General features: G+C 35.1%; 1 protein-coding gene across 1 annotated transcript in view; it reads left to right on the top strand.

Moving 5' to 3' along the window:
• Positions 1-22,075, top strand: part of LOC109621166 (multiple epidermal growth factor-like domains protein 11) — a 131,982-nt gene that overhangs the window by 12,545 nt on the left and 97,362 nt on the right. The window contains exons 7-24 of the mRNA XM_066069305.1: positions 2,849-2,992; positions 3,134-3,184; positions 3,548-3,685; positions 5,694-5,837; positions 5,978-6,028; positions 6,383-6,520; positions 7,642-7,776; positions 10,532-10,675; positions 10,817-10,867; positions 11,213-11,350; positions 13,290-13,433; positions 13,575-13,625; positions 13,970-14,107; positions 16,192-16,335; positions 16,476-16,526; positions 16,877-17,014; positions 18,711-18,854; positions 18,996-19,046. Of these exons, the coding sequence (XP_065925377.1) occupies positions 2,849-2,992; positions 3,134-3,184; positions 3,548-3,685; positions 5,694-5,837; positions 5,978-6,028; positions 6,383-6,520; positions 7,642-7,776; positions 10,532-10,675; positions 10,817-10,867; positions 11,213-11,350; positions 13,290-13,433; positions 13,575-13,625; positions 13,970-14,107; positions 16,192-16,335; positions 16,476-16,526; positions 16,877-17,014; positions 18,711-18,854; positions 18,996-19,046 (1,995 nt within the window). The remainder of the gene's footprint in view (positions 1-2,848; positions 2,993-3,133; positions 3,185-3,547; positions 3,686-5,693; positions 5,838-5,977; positions 6,029-6,382; positions 6,521-7,641; positions 7,777-10,531; positions 10,676-10,816; positions 10,868-11,212; positions 11,351-13,289; positions 13,434-13,574; positions 13,626-13,969; positions 14,108-16,191; positions 16,336-16,475; positions 16,527-16,876; positions 17,015-18,710; positions 18,855-18,995; positions 19,047-22,075) is intronic.

Here is a 22,075-nt window from a genome sequence, read left to right as displayed (position 1 = left end):
TCGGTATGTAAAAGAAGCAGATTAATAGACAATCAATTTCTTACCCCAATCGATTTCTGATCTCTCTCTCTCTCTCTCTCTCTCTCTCTCTCTCTCTCTCTCTATCTCTCATGAATTTACTAGTGCTAAAAATTAAGGCCCGGAGTCAGAAAGGAATAAGCACGTTAAAATTCCCCTACGGCATCACAACCACCAGTTCCAGCATAGATTTTATAATGAACTTTTCTACGACTACATATGATACCAATACAATACAGTCAGAAAGTGATATACATGCCAGGGGTATCAATTTGCAAGTGGATGAGAAAAAAAAGGGTGGGGAATGTATTATCCGTGCTACATTTTATTTATCGACTTAAGTATGCAGATTTTTTTTAACCCGGGAGTTAGTTGGCAGAGATAAACTCGAGACTTAAGAAAAATAATCGGTATGTAAAAGAAGCAGATTAATAGATAATCAATTTCTTACCCCAATCGATTTCTGATCTCTCTCTCTCTCTCTCTCTCTCTCTCTCTCTCTCTCTCTCTCTCTCTCTCTCTCTCTCTCTCTCTCTCTCTCTCTCTCTCTGTTTAAAATTTAAAATGCATTCTGCATTATATGTTATTTTGCAAAATTAAAACCCAACATTTGCTATGAATTTTTAAATATAATTTTAATGAAAAAAGTCAACATATGAGATAGAAACTCTCACGCTTTCTTCAAAATGTACCTGTGTAGTCAAGCGCGCAGTCATGATACACGGACATGTGTACACGAACAAGCATGAATATATGTTGTGGATTCAGTGTTTAATTGACTGTTTTTTTAGTGGGTTAAAGCTACTCATGAGACACAGAGAATTAAGAACCCGATCATTTAAACAAGGGCTTGTCGTATATCATCAATAAGGAATGACAATGTACCTTGCTGGTTGGCGGGGGGGGGGGGGGGGGGAGAGGGGGGGGGTTTCCAATGACTGCAGAATAAACATATTGACATGCACTTTTTTGATAATCAGATTCAACATGTAAAATTCAGAACTTTCACCTGATAGCTATGGCATTATCATAATTTTGTGATCGTAACATTCAATAACAATAGACGTTAATAAATAAAACATACTAATGAATTTAACAACCTGTTGCATTCTTCTGTCAGGTTGTATCTATGCATAATGTGAATGCTATATACAGCATAATAAAAATAAATAAAAAATCCGATTTTTTCTCAAATTAATAGTACAGTGGCGTACAGTGGGGTACAGTGATGGTCAGTGCCCGGTACAGTGGCGTACAGTGGGGTACAGTGCTGGTCAGTGCCCTGTACAGTGGCGTACAGTGGGGTACAGTGGAAGTCAGTAGGACTGTACAGTGGTGTACAGTGGGATACAGTGTTGTTCAGTAGAAATGTACAGTGGGGTACAGAGGGGTACAGTGGAAGTCAGTGAAATGTACAGTGAGGTACAGTCAATGTACAGTGGATGTCAGACAACGTCAGTCAATTTTTGGGAATATCAGTGGATTTTTGAATTCAGTAGTGAAGGGGAGGTAATTAGGAATTATTGAAAATGTTTGAGAAATCTTTAAAAATCTCCTTTTTAAGAACCATTTGGTCAGGAAAGCTGAAACTTATGTGATAGCATCCTCAGGTAATTTAGATTCAAAATTATAAAAATCATGACCCTGGGAGTAGGGTGGGGTAACAATGGGGGGAGGTCGGATTTTACATAGGAATTTATAGATACAATCTTTAAAAACCTTCTTCTCAAAAACCAATCAGCCACAAAAGCTGACACTTATGTGAAAGCATTCTCAGGTAGTGTAGATTCAAAGTTGTGAAAATCATGACTCCTGGGGGTATGATGGGGCCACAATAGGGGGTCAAAGTTTTACATAGGAGTATACAGTAAAACACGCTTATAACGAAGTCCCAGGGACGGCCTATTTTAACTTCGTTATAAGCGTAATTCGTTATATCCGTTAAGTTTACAACATGAAATAGAGACTTGGGGAATGAAATTCACTTCGCTGTAAGCGTCAATTCATTATAAGCGTGTTCGCTATAACCGTGTCCTACTGTATAGGGAACAGTCTTTTAAAATCTTCTCAGAAACTAATCAACCAGGTAAGCTGTAACGTGTGTGGAAGCATTGTCAGGTTGTGTAGATTCTAGTTTGTTCAAAGTTCAAATTATGATCAACGGGGGTGATATGGGATCAGAACGGGGGTGGGGCAAATTTTTACGTAGGAATATCTAAAGAAAAATCTTCAAATCTTCTAAAAAAAACCATTTGCCTAGAAAAGCTGTAACTTAAGTGAAAGCAACTTCAGATAGTGTGGATTCAAATTCGTAAAAATCAAAATTTTGAGGAGTAGGTTGGGGCCACATTGGGAATCTAGTTGTACAAAGGAAAGCATTTTAATTATTCACAAAAACTGAAATATTTTCTTGTATGGTTTAACTTATATGCAAGCATTTTGACATATTGCTGATTCTTTAAAATTGTTTAGACTTCAGCCCCTGAACGATTCTTGGGCCTCACAAGGGGTTCAGAGTGTGTTGTAGGTTTATATCCCGTTTATAAACAATTCTTTAGGATCTTTTGAGAACTGCAATGCTCAACATAATATGACTATAAAATCATCTGGGACTGGATATAAACACAAGAATATTGGGGGGGGGATGGACATTTATTTATACAGGATCTACATGTAATATTCCACATTGTCCACATAATTTTATTATAAATCCATTAAGCGGATTTTATCATGCCTATTGTTGCTCAGGTGAGCGATGTGGCCCATGAGCCTTTTGTTTGAAGTTAGTAAACGAAGTTTGAAATTCCATTTTTTTTACATGTTATGTCAGTTTGCAACAACAACACGTATGGTCCTAATTGCTCTATGACATGTGGACATTGTATCTACCTGTACGGAGAAAAATGTAACCATGTGACCGGTCAGTGTCCTCGTGGATGTGCTCCCGGCTTTCAAGGAGACCTTTGTGTTGAATGTACGTTCATTTCATAAATTCAATCTATGTTAACTTATTCAGTATCTTTTGTGCATGCGTAACATTTTATCTCCAAACCATGAGAAAAAATATGGATATCTACCTGTAAATGTTATTAGCGTATTTCATTTTTTTATTCAGCAATAGATGAATTTAAGAACAAGACAACGGTTGCATGGCCAACGTATAATGGTATGATTATTTAACAGCATACATGTAATATAAAATATAATAACAATATCCCAGCTTCATTTATGCCAACTAGGAGATTTAGTTCAGGTAAAACACACAAAGTGTTAACTCCTTTAAAAAAATCTTAACTTTAACATATTATATATTATCATGATGTAATAAAAATAATGAAATATAATATAATATAATATAATATATATTAAATATAATATAATTTAATACAATAATTGTACTATTAAGACCATATATATTTAGGAATCATCAGTTTTTTGTGTGAAAATCAAAAAATATTACCACAACCATTAAGTCGGTCTAATATGTTTAGTTATATGTTGAGTTATATGTTTCATTTTTTTTTCATAGGTTGTCTGAAAGTAGGGTATTACGGAGAGAACTGCTCCACACCCTGCCCAGAAAACTGTGAGAATGGATATTGTGACATTGTGGATGGGACCTGCATTAGCTGTGTTCCGGGATATAAAGGATCAATGTGTAACAAAGGTAAACACTACATTTTTTTTAATGATAAAGCGGTCTCCTTTTGCATATTTTTTTTCCACTAAACTTCTCTTTTAAACTTTCTTTCCTTATCTAAATTTTACACGACGTGTATTTTTTTTTTTTAAATAAGAATTCCAAATATATGAGGAGAGAATTAGAAATTTAAATTTCATAGTAAAATAAACATAAACAAAAGGTTGATTTTAGGAAATTACATGAAATTCTTATTAGCCCATATCTATTTAAAATCTACTCACTTAAAGCTATATCCTATTAACTTTGAGCATTATTTGATAAATAATCGGAATCTGACCTTGTAAATAAAATATGATACGATGTGATATTGTCATTTTTTAAGTGATAAAAACTGTAAATATTTGTTCCATCACTGTCTCCTTAATGTTCATCCAGTTTCAAAGTTTTATCAATGATTCCAGAAATGATACTTTGAGATATTGTACCCGATAAAGCTCGGACTGTTTAGCTCACCTGAGCTGAAAGCTCAAGTGAGCTATTCTGATCACATTTTGTCCGTCGTCAGTCCGTCCGTCCATCTGGCGTAAACTTTTCACATTTTCAACATCTTCTCCAGAACCGCTGGGCCAATTTCAACCAAACTTGGCACAATGCACCCTTGGGCAAAGGAGATTCAGAGTGAAAATTAAGAACCACACCCTTTTACAAAGGGAGATAATTAGGAATTATTGAAATTTTTTGAGAAATCTTTAAAAATCTCCTTCTCAAGAACCATTTAGCCAGAAAAGATGAAACTTGTGTGGAAGCATCCTCAGGTAGAGTAAATTCAAGGTTGTGAAAGGCATGAACCCTGGGGGTAGGATGGGGCCACAATGGGGGAGAGGGTCGAATTTTACATAGGAATATATTGAGTAATTTTAAAAAAATCTTTTTCTCAAGAACCATTTGGTCAGGAAAGCTGAAACTTATATGGAGGCATTCTCAGGTATTGTAGATTTGAAATTGTGAAAATCATGACCCCCAGGGGTAGGGTGGGACAACAAATGGGGGGGGGGGGTCGGATTTTACATAGGAATATATAGAGAAAATCTTTGAAAACCTTCTTCTCAGAAACCAATCACCCACGAAAGCTGAAACTTATGTGAAAGCATTCTCAGGTAGTGTAGATTCAAAGTTGTGAAAATCAGGACCCATGGGGGTTTGATTGAGCCACAATAGGGGGTCAAATTTTTACATAGGAGCATATAGTGAACAGTCTTTTAAAATCTTGTTCTCAGTAACTTATCAACAAGAAAAGCTGTTACTTAAGTGGAAGCATTGTCAGGTTCTGTAGATTCTAGTTTGTTCAAATCATGACCCCGGGGGTAGGATTGGGTCACAAGGGGGGGGGGGGGGCAATTTTTTACGTAGGAATATCTGAAGAAAAATCTTAAAATCTTCTAAAAAAAAAACCATTTGCCTAGAAAAGCTGTTACTTAAGTGAAAGCAACTTCACATAGTGTGGATTCAAATTCGTAAAAATCAAAATTTTGAGGAGTAGGTTGGGGCCACATTGGGGATCTAGTTGTACAAAGGAAAGCATTTTACTTATTCACAAAAACTGAAACGTTATCATGTATGGATTTACTTATATGCAAGCATTGCTGATTCTTTAAAATTCTTTAGACTTTAGCCCCTGGATGATTCTTGGGCCCCACAAGGGGTTCAGAGTGTGTTGTAGGTTTATATCCTGTTTATAAACAATTGTTCAAAATCTTTTTGAGTACTGCAATGCTCAACATAATATGACTATAAAATCATCTGGGACTGGATCATAAACACAAGAACATGGGGAGGGGGTGGGGGTGGACTTTTATTTATACAGGATCTACACGTAATATTCCACATTGTCCACATATTTTTATTATAAATCCATTAAGCGTATTTTCTGCATGCCTATTGTTGCTCAGGTGAGCGATGTGGCCCATGAGCCTTTTGTTTGAAGTTAGTAAACGAAGTTTGATATTCGTTTTTTTTTTACTTGTAATGTCAGTTTGCAACAACAACACGTATGGACCTAATTGCTCAAAGACATGTGGACATTGTATCTATCTGTACGGAGAAAAATGTAACCACGTAACGGGTCAGTGTCCTCGTGGATGTGCTTCCGGCTTTCAAGGAGACCTTTGTGTTGAATGTACGTTCATTTCATAAATTCAATTTATGTTAACTTATTCAGTATCTTTTGTGCATGCGTAACATTATATCTCCAAACCATGAGAAAAAATATGGATATCTACCTGTAAATGTTATTAGCGTATTAATTTTTTTATTCAGCAAGAGATGAATTTAAGAACAAGACAACGGTTGCATGGCCAACGTTTAATGGTATGATTATTTAACAGCATTCATGTAATAAAAATATTCCAGCTCCATTTAGTCCAACTAGGAGATGCTTAAAATTTAGTTCAGATAAAACACACAAAGCTTTAACTCCTTTAAAAAAATCTTAACGTTAACATATTATATATTATCATGATGTAATGAAGATAATATAATATAATGAACTATAATGAAATATAATGTAATATAATATAATATAACACTTGTACTATTAAGACCATTCATATTTAGGAATCATCATTTTTTTGTGTGAAAATCAAAAATTATAACCATAACCATTAAGTCGGTCTAATATGTTGAGTTATATGTTGAGTTATATGTTTCATTTTTTTTTCATAGGTTGTCTGAAATTAGGGTATTACGGAGAGAACTGCTCCACACCCTGCCCAGAAAACTGTGAGAATGGAGATTGTGACATTGTGGATGGGACCTGCAATAGCTGTGTCCCGGGATATAGAGGATCTATGTGTAACAAAGGTAAACACTACATTTTTTTTTACCGATAAAGGTTCATGTAAGCCTTCGATGTGTTTATGGCATAGACAACGCAGCAATGTTAAGGCGTCCCGATGCTAAAATACGACTTGAAAACGATATTATTTGAATCATCGCAAAAATACTTTGACCAGGAGTATTTCTTAAAATCTATGTTACATTTATTGACACCGATGTTAAACATTTTTTTTGATGTATTTTGTGACGTCATATGTTCTTTGTAATCACGTGACGGGCGAATCCTAGTATTGCAAATGATCTTTTTAAATCGCATCGGCGCAGGTGATTAATGACATTAAATCAAACATATTTTTAAGAAAAATCCTATGTTAAGTCATATACTTTGAAGTTCTTGCTTGGGAAGGAAATAGATATTTCGTTTATCGAAGATATTGTTGAAACATTCCAGAAAATCATCAAAATAATGCACATTTTACTAATCAAAAGCGATTTACAAAAAATTGGGGTTAATCCGTAGGTTTCCGTAGCACGATTCACATTGGTACTTATATTCTCTACCAATTTTACGTAAAATATTCTAAAATTATGTTGATCTTTCACCTGCGCCAAGCTGGTTTTACATGCATTAAAATTTCTTCATTCAGTTGTTTACACGTAGCAGGGAGAGTCTCCAAACCACTAGTTTATAAATTGTCTTTTACTTATAACGAAGCTTTACAACTGCCGATTATTTGATACTGGTTTTTAATATGAATGAATTCTGTACGTCCAGCATTAACGGCAGCATATATGTAAAGGAAACATGCGGTTTTATAGTGGTTTGATGTAATTCACTTTTAACGTTGAGATACATTCCCTGGGAACTATCGACAGGAATGCAGATCGTGACGTCAAAGTTAATTATGATGTCATATCGCATGAAGAACAGACAAGTGACTTTCTACACATCGCTGTAAAATCCATCGGGAAGCCTTAACATGCCCGCGAAGCCAGCATATGCATAAATATCTCTTTCTTTGTTCAATTTCACTTCAAAACTTCTTATTAGTCATCTCGGGAATAATTACAAATATTATAACGATTTCATCACTAATTGTTTGAAATTGTTTGGATAAAAGCTTTTTTTGCATTGATTTTAACAGCATGTGAAGGCAAATATGGGATGAATTGCAGTAAAGTCTGTGGCGCTTGCTACGAAAAAGAACAATGTGACTACAAAAATGGTACTTGTCCAAGTGGATGTGAGGACGGGTATAAAGGGAGACAATGCAAAACTGGTAACGAAAAAATAGTACATTCAGGCTTATGTAGAATGAACATACACAGTTGTAGATACAATTCAAATAGACTTCATTATATTCATACTAAATTTCAAATTATGTTCATCTTTTGTACATTAAGTAAACCGATTTAAAAGCCAACTAGAAAAGCATGCTAATATATGAGTTTTAATGGCTATTAATACTTATGTTTAAAAACTGAATTGAATTGAATGAAACGTATTGAATATACACATTCATTGAGGAACATAGATCATGCAATGTAGGCCGAATGGAATGTAGTGCTGTATGTAGCTTAGACATTTCGATCCATTTTCTATGATTCTGATGCCTGTTCAGCAGAGTGGGTGCTCGCGAGCACTCACCAAAACGTGTGTCCCAAGTATAGGGAATTTGAAGATCGCTCTCAAGAACCTGTTCGCCTAAATACGCAAAGCCGTCTCCTTTTGCATATTTTTTTTCACTAAACCTCTCTTTTAAACATTATTTCCTTATCTAAATTTTACACGACGTGTATTCTTTTTCTTTAAATAAGAATTCCAAATATATAAGGAGAGAATTAGAAATTTAAATTTCATAGTAAAATAAACATAAAAAAACAAAACAGAAAGGTTGATTTAAGGAAGTTACATGAAATTCTGATTAGCCCATATCTATTTAAAATCTACTCACTTAAAGCTATATCTCATTAACTTTGAGCATTATTTGATAAATTATCGCAATCGGACATTGTAAATAAAATCCGATACGATGTGATATTGTCATTTTTTTTAAGTGCTAAAAACCGTATATATTTATTTCATCACTGTCTCCTTAATGTTCATCCAGTTTCAAACTTTTGTCAATGATTCCAGAAATGATACTTTGAGATATTGTGTCCGATAAAGCTCGGACTTTTTAGCTCACCTGAAATGAAAGCTCAAGTGAGTTTTTCTGATCACATTTTGTCTGTCGTCCGTCTGTCCGTCCGTCCGTCTGTCCGTAAACTTTTCACATTTTCAACATCTTCTCCAGAACCGCTGGGCCATTTTCAATTAAACTTGGCACAATGCACCCTTTGGCAAAGGAGATTCAAATTGAATATTAAAAAGCACACCTTTTTACAGGGGGAGATATTGAATTTTTTTGAGAAATCTTTTAAGTCTCCTTTTCAAGAACCATTTAGCCAGAAAAGCTGAAACTTGTGTTGAAGCATCCTCAGGTAGAGTAAATTCAGGGCTGTGAAAACCATGACCCCTGGGGGTAGGGTGGGGCCTGAATGGGGGGGGGGGGTTGAATTTTACATAGGAATATATAGAGTAAATCTTTAAAAATCTTCTTATCAAGAACCATTTGGCCAGGAAAACTGAAACTTGTGTGAAAGCATCCTCAGATAGTGTAGATTCAAAGTTTTGAAAATCATGACCCCCGAGGGTAGGGTGGGGCCCCAATGTGGTGTCGAATTTTAAATAAGTAAATAGAGTAAATCTTAAAAATCTTCTTCTCAAGAACCATTTGGCCAGGAAAACTGAAACTTGTGTAGAAGCATTCTCAGGCAGTAGAGATTCAAAGTTGTGAAAATCATGACCCCCAGGGGTTCGTGGGGCCACAATGTGGGTGTCGAATTTAATATAGGATTATATAGAGTAATTTTTTAGAAATCTTCTTCTCAAGAACCATTTGGTCAAGAAAGCTGAAACTTACGTGGAAGCATCCTCAGGTAGTGTAGATTCAAAATTGTGAAAATCATGTCCCCCGGGGGTAGGGCGGGACGACAATGGGGGGGGGGGGTCGGATTTGACATAGGAAAATATATAGAGAAAGTCCTTTAAAACCTTCTTCTCAGAAACCAACAGCCACGAAAGATGAAACTTATGTGGAAGCATTCTCAGGTATTGTAGATTCAAAGTTGTGAAAATAATAACTCCTGGTGGTAAGGAGGGACCAAAATAGGGTGTCAAATATTTACATAGGAGTATATAGTGAACAGTCTTTTAAAATCTTCTTCTCAGAAACTAATCGACCAGGAAAGCTGTTACTTGTGTGAAAGCATTGCCGGGTTATGTAAATTCAAGTTTGTTCAAATCATGACCCCGGGGGTAGGATGGGGTCACAAGGGAGGGGGGGGGGGAGAGCAATTTTTTACGTAGGAATATCTGAAGAAAAATCTTGAAATCTTCTAAAAAACAGTTGCCTAGAAAAGCTGTTACTTAAGTGAAAGCAACTTCACATAGTGTGGATTCAAATTCGTAAAAATCAAAATTTTGAGGAGTAGGTTGGGGCCACATTGGGGATCTAGTTGTACAACGGAAAGCATTTTACTTATTCACAAAAACTGAAACGTTATCATGTATGGTTTTACTTATATGCAAGCATTTTGACATATTGCTGATTCTTTAAAATTGTTTAGACTTTAGCCACTGGACGATTCTTGGGCCTCACAAGGGGTTCAGAGTGTGTTGTAGGTTTATATCCCGCTTATAAACAATTGTTTAAAATCTTTTTGAGAACTGCAATGCTCAACATAATATGACTATAAAATCATCTGGGACTGGATCATAAACACAAGAACATGGGGAGGGGGGTGGACTTTTATTTATACAGGATCTACATGTAATATTCCACATTGTCCACATATTTTTATTATAAATCCATTAAGCGTATTTTCTGCATGTCTATTGTTGCTCAGGTGAGCGATGTGGCCATTGAGCTTTTTGTTTGAAGTTAGTAAACGAAGTTTGATATTCATTTTTATTTTTACTTGTAATGTCAGTTTGCAAGAACAACACGTATGGTCCTAATTGCTCTAGGACATGTGGACATTGTGTCTACCTGTACGGAGAAAAATGTAACCACGTGACGGGTCAGTGTCCTCGTGGATGTGCTCCCGGCTTTCAAGGAGACCTTTGCGTTGAATGTACGTTCATTTCATAAATTCAATTCATGTTAACTTATTCAGTATCCTTTGCGCATGCGTAACATTTTATCTCCAAACCATGTGAAAAACTATGAATATCTACCTGTAAATGTTGTAAGCGTATTTCATTTTTTTATTCAGCAAGAGATGAATTTAAGAACAAGACAATGGTTGCATGGCCAACGTATACTGGTATGATTATTTAACAGCATTCATGTAATATAAAATGTAATAACAATATTCCAGCTCCATTTATTCCAACTAGGAGATGCTAAAAATTTAGTTCAGATAAAACACACAAAGTTTTAACTCCTTTAAAAAAAACTAAACGTTAACATATTCTATATCATCATGATGTAATGAAAATTATATAATATGATATAATGAAATATAATATAAGATAATATAATATAATAATTGTACTATTAAGACCATTTATATTTAGGAATCTTCTGATTTTAGTATGAAAATCAAAAAAAATAACCATTAAGTCGGTCTAATACCTTGAGTTATTTGTTTTGTTTTTGTTTTGTATAGGTTGTCTGAAAGTAGGGTATTACGGAGAGAACTGCTCCACACCCTGCCCAGAAAACTGTGAGAATGGAGATTGTGACATTGTGGATGGGATCTGCATTAGCTGTGTTCCGGGATATAGAGGATATATGTGTAACAAAGGTAAACACTACATTTTTTTTAATGATAAAGGTTCATGTAAGCCTTCGAATCCTTCTAAATAAAATATGATTCGATGTGATATTGTCATTTTTTTAAGTGATAAGAACTGTATATATTTGTTTCATCACTGTCTCTTTAATGTTCATCCAGTTTCAAATGTGTGTCAATGATTCCAGAAATGATACTATGAGATATTGTGTCCGATAAAGCTCGGATTATTAGCTCACCTGAGCTGAGAGCTCAAGTGAGCTATTCTGATCACATTTTGTCTGTCTTCCGTCCGTCCGTCTGTCAGTCCGTCCGACCGTCCGTCGTAAACTTTTCAAATTTTCAACATCTTCTCCAGAACCGCTAGGCTTATTTCAACCAAACTTGGCACAATGCACCCTTGGGCAAAGGAGATTCAAAGTAAAAATTAAGAGCCACACCCTTTTACTAGGGGAGATAATTAGGAATTATTGAAATTTTTTAAGAAATCTTAAAAAAAATTTCCTTCTCAAGAACCATTTGGCAAGAAAAGCTGAAACTTGTGTGGGAGCATCCTCAGGTAATGTTAATTCAAGGTTGTGAAAAGCATGACCCATGGGGGTAGGATGGGGCCACAATGGGGGGGTCGAATTTTACATAGGAATATATAGAGTAAATCTTTAAAAATCTTCTTATCAAGAACCATTCGGCCAGAAAAGCTGAAACTTGTGTGGAAGCATTCTCGGGTAGTGTAGATTCAAAATTGTATAAATCATGACCCCCAGGGGTAGGCTGGGGCCACAATGGGGGTGTCGAATTTCACATAGAAATATAAGAGTAATTGTTTAAAAATCTTCTACTCAAGAACCATTTGGGCAGAAAAACTGAAACTTATGTGGAAGCATCCTCAGGTAGGGTAGAATCAAAATTGTGAAGATCATGACCCCCGGGGGTGAGATCGGGGCAACAATGGAGGTGGGGGTAGGATTTTACATAGGAATTTATAGAGAAAATATTTGAAAACCTTCTTCTCAGAAATCAATCAGCTACGAAAGCTGAAACTTATGTGGAAGCATTCTCAGTTATTGTAGATTCAAAGTTGTGAAACTCATGACTCCTGGGGGTATGAATGGGCCACAATAGGGGGTCAAGTTTTTACATAGAAGTATATAGTGAACAGTCTTTTAAAATCTTCTTCTCAGAAACTAATCAACCAGGAAAGCTGTTACTTGTGTGGAAGCATTGTTAGGTTGTGTAAATTCAAGGTTAATCAAATCATGATCCCCGGGAGTAGGATGCAGCCACAACGGGAGGGGGGGGCGGGGGGGGCGGGTAAATTTTCACGTCGGGAGATCTGTAGAAAAATCTTAAAATCTTCTAAAAAAACATTTGCCTAGAACAGCTGTAACTTAAGTGAAAGCAACTTCAGATAGTGTGGAATCAAATTCATAAAAATCAAAATGTTGAGGAGGAAGTTGGGGCCACATTGGGGATCTAGTTGTACAAAGGAAAGCATTTTATGTATTCACGAGAATTGAAATGTTATCATGTATGGTTTTACTGATATGCAAGCATTTTGACATCTTGCTGATTCATTAAAATTGTTTAGACTTTAGCCCCTGGACGATTATTGGGCCTCACAAGGGGTTTAGAGTGTGTTGTAGGTTTAGAATCCGTTTAAAAACAATTGTTTAGGATCTTTTTGAGAACTGCAATGCTCAACATTATATGACTATAAAATCATCTAGGACTGGATCATAAACACAAGAATATGGGGGTGGGGGTGGACTTTTATTTACACAGGATGTACATGTAATATTCCACATTGTCCACATATTTTTATTATGAATCCATTAAGCGGATTTTATCATGTTTGTTGTTGCTCAGGTGAGCGATGTGGCCCATGAGCCTTTTGTTTGAAGTTACTAAACGAAGTTTGAAATTGCATTTTTTTTTTTACATGTAATGTCAGTTTGCAACAACAACACGTATGGACCTAATTGCTCTAGGACATGTGGACATTGTGTCTACCTGTACGGAGAAAAATGTAACCACGTGACGGGTCAGTGTCCTCGTGGATGTGCTTCCGGCTTTCAAGGAGACCTTTGCGTTGAATGTACGTTCATTTCATAAATTCAATTCATGTTAACTTATTCAGTATCCTTTGCGCATGCGTAACATTTTATCTCCAAACCATGTGAAAAACTATGAATATCTACCTGTAAATGTTATTAGCGTATTTTATTTTTTTATTCAGCAAGAGTTGAATTTAAGAACATGACAACGGTTGCATGGCCAACGTATACTGGTATGATTATTTAACAGCATTCATGTAATATAAAATGTAATAACAATATTCCAGATCCATTTATTCCAACTAGGAGATGCTTAAAATTTAATTCAGATAAAACACACAAAGTTTTAACTCCTTTAAAAAAAACTAAACGTTAACATATTCTATATCATCATGATGTAATGAAAATTGTATAATATAATATAATGAAATATAATATAAGATAATAAATATAATAATTGTACTATTAAGACCATTAATATTTAGGAATCTTCAGATTTTAGTATGAAAATCAAAAAATATAACCATTAAGTCGGTCTAATACCTTGAGTTATTTGTTTTGTTTTTGTTTTTTATAGGTTGTCTGAAAGAAGGGTATTACGGAGAGAACTGTTCCACACTCTGCCCAGAAAACTGTGAGAATGGAGATTGTGACATTGTGGATGGGACCTGCATTAGCTGTGTTCCGGGATATAGAGGATCTATGTGTAACAAAGGTAAACACTACATTTTTTTTTTATGATAAATGTTCATGTAAGCCTTCGAAGCCCCGTAAATGAAATATGATACGATGTGATATTGTCATTTTTTAAGTGATAAGAACTGTATATATTTGTTTCATCACTGTCTCCTTAATGTACATCCAGTTTCAAATTTTTGTCAATGATTCCAGAAATGATACTATGAAATATTGTGTCCGATAAAGCTCGGATGTTTAACTCACCTGAGCTGAAAGCAAAAGTGGGCTATTCTGATCACATTTTGTCTGTCGTCCGTCCGTCCGTCTCTCAGTCCTTCCGTCTGTCGTAAACTTTTCACATTTTCAACATCTTCTCCAGAACCGCTAGGCTAATTTCAAACTTGGCACAAAGCTCACATGGGCAAAGGAGATTCAAAGTAAAAATTAAGAACCACACCCTTTTACAAGGGGAGATAATTAGGAATTATTGAAATTTTTTAAGAAATCTTAAAAGAAATTCCTTCTCAAGAACCATTTGGCCAGAAAAGCTGAAACTTGTGTGGGAGCATCCTCAGGTAGAGTAAATTCAAGGTTGTGAAAAGCATGACCCCTGGAGAAGGGTTGGGCCACGATGGCGGGGGGGGGGGGTCGAATTTTAAATAGGAATATATCGAGTAAATCTTTAAAAATCTTCTTATCAAGAACCATTTGGCCAGGAAAACTGAAACTTGTCTGAAAGCATCCTCAGATAGAGAAGATTCAAAGGTGTGAAAATCATGACCCCCGAGGGTAGTTTGGGGCCACAATGAGGTGTCGAATTTTACATAGGTATATATAGAGTAAATCTTTTAAAATCTTCCTCTCAAGAACCATTTAGCCAGGAAAACTGAAACTTGTGTGGAAGCATTCTTGGGTAGTGTAGATTCAAAATTGTGTAAATCATGACCCCTAGGGGTAGGGTGGGGCCACAATGGGGTGTCAAATTTCACACAGGAATATATAGAGTAATTGTTTAAAAATCTTCTTCTCAAGAACCATTTGGTCAGAAAAGCTGAAACTTATGTGGAAGCATCCTCAGGAAGGGTAGATTCAAAATTGTGAAAATCATGACCCCCAGGGGTAGGGTGGGGCAACAATGGGGGGGTGTCGGATTTTACAAAGGAATATATAGAGTAAGTCTTTGAAAACCTTCTTCTCAGAAACCAATCGGCCACGAAAGCTGAAACATATGTGGAAGCATTCTCAGATATTGTAGATTCAAAGTTGTGAAAATCATGACTCCTGGGGGTATGAATGGGCCACAATAGGGGGTCAAATTTTTACATAGGAGTATATAGTGAACAGTCTTTTAATATCTTCTTCTCAGAAACTAATCAACCAGAAAAGCTGTTACTTGTGTGGAAGCATTGTTAGGTTGTGTAGATTCAAGGTTAATCAAATCATGATCCCCGAGGTTAGGATGCGGCCCAAACGGGGGAGGGGGCAAATTTTCACATACGAATATCTGAAGAAAAATCTTAAAATCTTCTAAAAAAACATTTGCCTAGAACAGCTGTAACTTAAGTGAAAGCAACTTCAGATAGTGTGGAATCAAATTCATAAAAATCAAAGTTTTGAGGAGTAGGTTGGGGCCACATTGGGGATCTAGTTGTACAAAGGAAAGCATTTTAAGTATTCACAAAAACTGAAATGTTATCATGTATGGTTTTACCGATATGCAAGCATTTTGACATATTGCTGATTCTTTAAAATTGCTAAGACTTTAGCCCCTGGACGATTCTTGGGCCTCACAAGGGGTTTGGAATGTGTTGTAGGTTTATATCCCGTTGATGAAAAATTGTTTAGGATCTTTTTGAGAACTGCAATGCTCAACATTATATGACTATAATATCATCTGGGACTAGTTCATAAACACAAGAATATGGTGGTGGGATGGACATTTATTTATACAGGATCTACATGTAATATACCACATTGTCCAATTATTTTTATTATGAATCCATTAAGCGGATTTTATCATGTCTGTTGTTGCTCGGGTGAGCGATGTGGCCCATGAACCTTTTCTTTGAAGTTAGTAAACGAAGTTTGAAATTGCATTTTTTTTTTTACATGTAATGTCAGTTTGCAACAACAACACGTATGGTCCTAATTGCTCTAGGACATGTGGACATTGTGTCTACCTGTATGGAGAAAAATGTAACCACGTGACGGGTCAGTGTCCTCGTGGATGTGCTTCCGGATTTCAAGGAGACCTTTGCGTTGAATGTACGTTCATTTCATAAATTCAATTTATGTTAACTTATTCAGTATCCTTTGCGCATGCGTAACATTTTATCTCCAAACCATGTGAAAAACTGTGAATATCTACCTTTAAATGTTATTAGCGTATTTCAATTTTTATTCAGCAAGAGATGAATTTAAGAACAAGACAACGATTGCATGGCCAACGTATAATGGTATGATAATTTAACAGCATACATGTAATATAAAATGTAATAACAATATTCCAGCTCCATTAATTCTATCTAGGATATGCTTAAAATTTAGTTCACTTAAAACACACAAAGTTTTAACTCCTTTAAAAAAATCTAAACGTTAACATATTATATATCATCATGATGTAATGAAAATAATATAATATAATATAATGAAATATAATATAAGATAATATATATAATAATTGTACTATTAAGACCATTTATATATAAGAATCATCAGTTTTTAGTATGAAAATAAAAAAATATAACCATAACCATTAAGTCGGTCTAATACCTTGAGTTATTTGTTTTGTTTTTGTTTTTTATAGATTGTCTGAAAGTAGGGTATTACGGAGAGAACTGTTCCACACCCTGCCCAGAAAACTGTGAAAATGGAGATTGTGACATTGTGGATGGGACCTGCATTAGCTGTGTTCCGGGATATAGAGGATCTATGTGTAACAAAGGTAAACACTACATTTTTTATAATGATAATGGTTCATGTAAGCCTTCGAAGCCTTGTAAATAAAATATGATACGATGTGATATTGTCATTTTTTAAGTCGTAAGAGTTTCAAATTTGTGTCAATGATTCCAGAAATGATACTATGAGATATTGTGTCCGATAAAGCTCGGATGGTTAGCTCACCTGAGCTGAGAGCTCAAGTGAGCTTTTCTGATCAAATTTTGTCGTTTGTCCGTCCGGTTGTCAGTCCGTCCGTCCGTCCGTCCGTCCGTCTGTCAGTCCATCCGTCCGTCCGTCTGTCATAAACTTTTGACACTTTCAACATCTTCTCCAGAACTGCTAGGCTAATTTCAACCAAACTTGGCACAACGCACCCTTGGGCAAAGGAGATTCGAAGTAAAAATTAAGAACCGCACCCTTTTACAAGGGGAGATATCTAGGAATTATTGAATTTTTTTAAGAAATCTTAAAAAATCTCCTCAAGAACCTTTTTGCCAGAAAAGCTGAAACTTGTGTGGGAGCATCCTCAGGTAGAGTAATGTCAAGGTTGTGAAAAGCATGACCCTTGGGGGTAGGGTGGAACCACAATGGGGGGTCGAATTTTACATAGGAATATATCAAGTAAATCTTTAAAAATCTTCTTATCAAGAACCATTTGGCCAGGAAAACTGAAATTGTGTGAAGGCATCCTCAGATAGTGTAGATTCAAAGTTGTGAAAATCATTACCCATGGGGGTAGGGTGGGGCCACAATGGGGTGTCGAATTTTACATAGGTATGTATAGAGTAAATCTTTAAAAATCTTCCTCTCAAGAACCATTTAGCCAGAAAGGTTGAAACTTGAGTGGAAGCATTCTCGGGTAGTGTAGATTCAAAATTGTGTAAATCATGACCCCCAGGGGTAGGGTGGGGCCACAATAGGGTTGTCGAATTTCACATAGGAATATATAGAGTAATTGTTTAAAAATCTTCTTTTCAAGAACCATTTGGTCAGAAAAGCTGAAACTTATGTGGAAGCATCCTCAGGAAGGGTAGATTCAAAATTATTGTGAAAATCATGACCCCCAGGGGTAGGGTGGGGCAACAGCGGGGTGGGGGGTCGGATTTTACATAGGAATATATAGGGACAATGTTTGAAAACCTTCTTCTCAGAAACCAATCAGCCACGGAAGCTGTTACGTGTGTGGAAGCATTCTCAGTTATTGTAGATTCAAAGTTGTGAAAATCATGACTCCTGGGGGTATGAATGGGCCACAATAGGGGGTCAAATTTTTACATAGGAGTATATAGTGAACAGTCTTTCAAAATCTTCTTCTCAGAAACTAATCAACCAGGAAAGCTTTTACTTGTGTGGAAGCATTGTCAGGTGGTGTAGATTCAAGTTTCTTCAAATCATGATACCCGGGGGTAGGATGGGGTCACAAAGGGGCAAATTTCTACGTAGGAATATCTGAAGAAAAATCTTAAAATCTTCAAAAAAAACCATTTGCCTAGAACAGCTGTAACTTAAATGAAAGCAACTTCAGATAGTGTGGATTCAAATTCGTAAAAATCAAAATTTTGAGGAGTGGGTTGGGGCCACATTGGATTTTATCATGCCTAATGTTGCTCAGGTTAGCGATGTTCCCCATGAGCCTTCTGTTTGAAGTTAGTAAACGAGGCTTGAAATTACAATTTTTTTTTTACATGTAATGTCAGTTTGCAACAGCAACACGTATGGTCCTAATTGCTCTAGGACATGTGGACATTGTCTCTACCTGTATGGAGAAAAATGTAACCACGTGACCGGTCAGTGTCCTCGTGGATGTGCTTCCGGCTTTCAAGGAGACATTTGTGTTGAATGTACGTCCATTTCATAAATTTTATTTATTTTAACTTATTCAGTATCCCTTGCGCATGCGTGACATTTTATCTCCAAACCATGTGAGAAACTATGAATATCTACCTGTAAATGTTATTAGCGTATTTCATTTTTTTATTCAGCAAGAGATGAATTTAAGAACAAGACAACGGTTGCATGGCCAACGTATAATGGTATGATTATTTAACAGCATACATGTAATATAGAATTTAATAACTATATTCCAACTCGGAAAGTAAATCCATTTGCGCAATTTGTTTTAGTTTTGTTCATATGAAATCAAATCAAAATGTTACATCATTGCGTTGATTAAAGTTTGCTAGCTCGAAATTACTAAAATAATTAAGAAAAATCCAACAAAATATGTAATAGAATATAAAATATAAAAGAATGTGATGAAATCAATGTAACGTAAAATTTCCCTTCTTTTTATTTTTTAAATATATACATAATGTAGACATTTTTATGTATAAATATTTATATATATCAACATGTATTAATATACATATTCTAAGACAACCAGTTAGATACTTTTAAATGTCTTCTCACTGAAAACTTATTCATTTATTTGTAGCATTAATATAAAAAATTAAGGAATTATACAAGATGTCTGTACGCTAATAATTGAAGTTTTTGAAGTTTTTGTATATTTGTTTACTTTTGTGATTGATAATGATAAAAAAATGAATTCACAATGTATTTTAAAAAACAATTAGGGCAGTTATCTAAAACACCGTAAGGTTGTCATTAATTTTACAAGAGTATTTCAAATATTGGTTAAGAACGAGAAATTTGTTATCGATACGAACAACCGAAAAGAATAAACATTACATATGGTAAAAAAAACCATGTATACATGATACGTGTAATATATAACATAACCCAATATTGAATTCTAAAATATGTGTACTGGTTCCTCGTAACTTAGCCAGGAACTAATCAGTAAAAACAATTTAATCTTAAAATGTCAATAAAAAAAATTGCAAATTAACAAACAAATACATAAAAACAATTTGAATAAGACGAACAAAAAATAGGAAATATCGTTAAACCATTTCATATGTACATGCAATTGTATTGATAAGAGAAAATTATATATTATGGTACTTTTTTGCAGCACACGGTCCATCCGTTTCGCAATCTACAGTTCAAGTTCCTGTTTATTCCATCGTCACCGTTGTCGTATTATTTTCAGGCAGTGCTATTCTAAACCTGATTTTCATGTAGGTTATATACTTAATCGGATCTTGTTTCACTTACGGAGGCTCGTTGGCCAACGTTTCAACCTTCAGATCTAGCAAACACTTTCTGATATTATTTGTTGAGCAATAGACTGTTATTCAGAAAAGAAAAAATCCATAAAATTTTATTTTGAATTTGGATACTTTCCCAAATGTTTATATAGAGATCTTCTTACATTAGATATCAATACAGTTTAAACATGGTCACGATCTTAGAGATCCCTCTTAATAGTGTTTCTGTTTATTTGTAACATTCGGAAATACCGTATGTCAATATTACAAGTATTACTTACCTTTCAGATCCAGAAAGGCCATATTAAGATGTCGCAATCGAGACGAAAAGGTGGACGAATCTGTCGAAAAGTCGTATACATATGTCGACAGTATTTATGTTCTAGAAAACGGATGTGCCGCTCACCAAGAACTGGAGCATTTTGACAAAAATGAAAACGATTATATATATACTTATGTAGAATAGAACTGGAATTATACGGAATCTATGCTGCTATTATGAAGACAAGGTGCTTTTAAGAATATATGTTATGTGACAATTCAAATACACTTGTTTAGAGCAATTGTTCAAAATAATTTTTTTTTAAATTTTACTTAGACAAGGCCAAAAGAACGTTTAACTAATTCTGTTATAATGTTAGTCAAAGTGCTGAAAAGCGCTAACCCAGCTTGCCTACAAAGGACATTTACTTTGTGCAGGCTAAGTAAGAAATGAGACATTCATTGAAATTGTTGCACATTTCAAATTTAAATCAATTGAAACTTTTTAAGGCCAGGAGGGTCAATGTGGCGTTGTATATGTACTCATCAATATTTTTCCCTATTCAATTTATGTTTGATTAAGAAAAGAGAGTTTATGTTCTCTCTTTTTCAAATATACATTATGATTTATTATCTACACTATAGTTAATGCAAATTAAGGCTGAACACGACTTGTAAATAGACAATTGCCTTAAACATGGCATACAAAAGCCTTTGATTTAAGTTCACTTGATTTCACACCTGTATCTTGTGTGCAACGTGTAAAAAACATTTGTTTGTCTAATTTTTGCACTTTTATATTGTTGTTATACGTGCATTTTCTTAATAAGTTTATTTCAGTGACCATTATAATTGATGTTTTGAATTGAATTTTCTTGTGCATATGTATTGCATTTAGCTTGTATGTTGTTGCATCTATTAAATAACTTAATGGCGAGGTAAAATAAACGTCAACACAGGTGAGATCTACAAAAAGTGCAAGCGTTTAGTCAGTTCCTTATATACGTGCTTGGGGAGAGTGGCGAGCACCAAAAACTATGTTTTTTTACAGGTCGTCTTCAGCACTCAAAGGTGGAAAAACACATCATCACAAAATTGCTGATATTTGATCAAAATGCCTCTTAGTTTATCGACAGCAGCATACAATTAACTCCATATCCGAGTGATTAGAGTGTGAGACGTATGATCCGTACATCCTGAGTTTGAATCCTGCTGGGAATTCTGTTGCTTCATACTGAACTGAATTAATATATATTCATGGTTTTGTATTACCCCAAATTGGTAGATTTGTGCTGTTTGACATATGTACAGTATATTTTTCATGATATATCTATATTCTATTATTTTACTGCCATTTTGAGTGACTTTTTTCAGATGTGTTATTCTACTTAAAAAACACTACCTATTTTGTTTTGTTTATGCAGCTACCGGTGCAGGTTAAGGTATTTTGCAACATCGCTAAATGGCTACTAAGCATAGCTAAACCCTCAGCAAGAAAGTTTTGTTAGAATAAAACAGATTTTAAAATCATAAAATCATTAGATTCATAATAGCCCGTGAAGTTATGTGCATAAATTCCTTAAACTGGTTCCCTAACCAGTTTATATGATTTATATTTCTGCTAATACGGGGCGGTAATTCGATCGGGAGAAGAAGTCTAACGACAATAAGCACTGGGTTATACTTAG

The sequence above is a fragment of the Magallana gigas genome, chromosome 1 (assembly GCF_963853765.1).
Source record: "Magallana gigas chromosome 1, xbMagGiga1.1, whole genome shotgun sequence".
Lineage (NCBI taxonomy): Eukaryota > Metazoa > Mollusca > Bivalvia > Ostreida > Ostreidae > Magallana > Magallana gigas.
The sequence above is the reverse complement of the archived record's forward strand: the minus strand, read 5'-3'. Positions and strand labels throughout refer to the sequence as shown.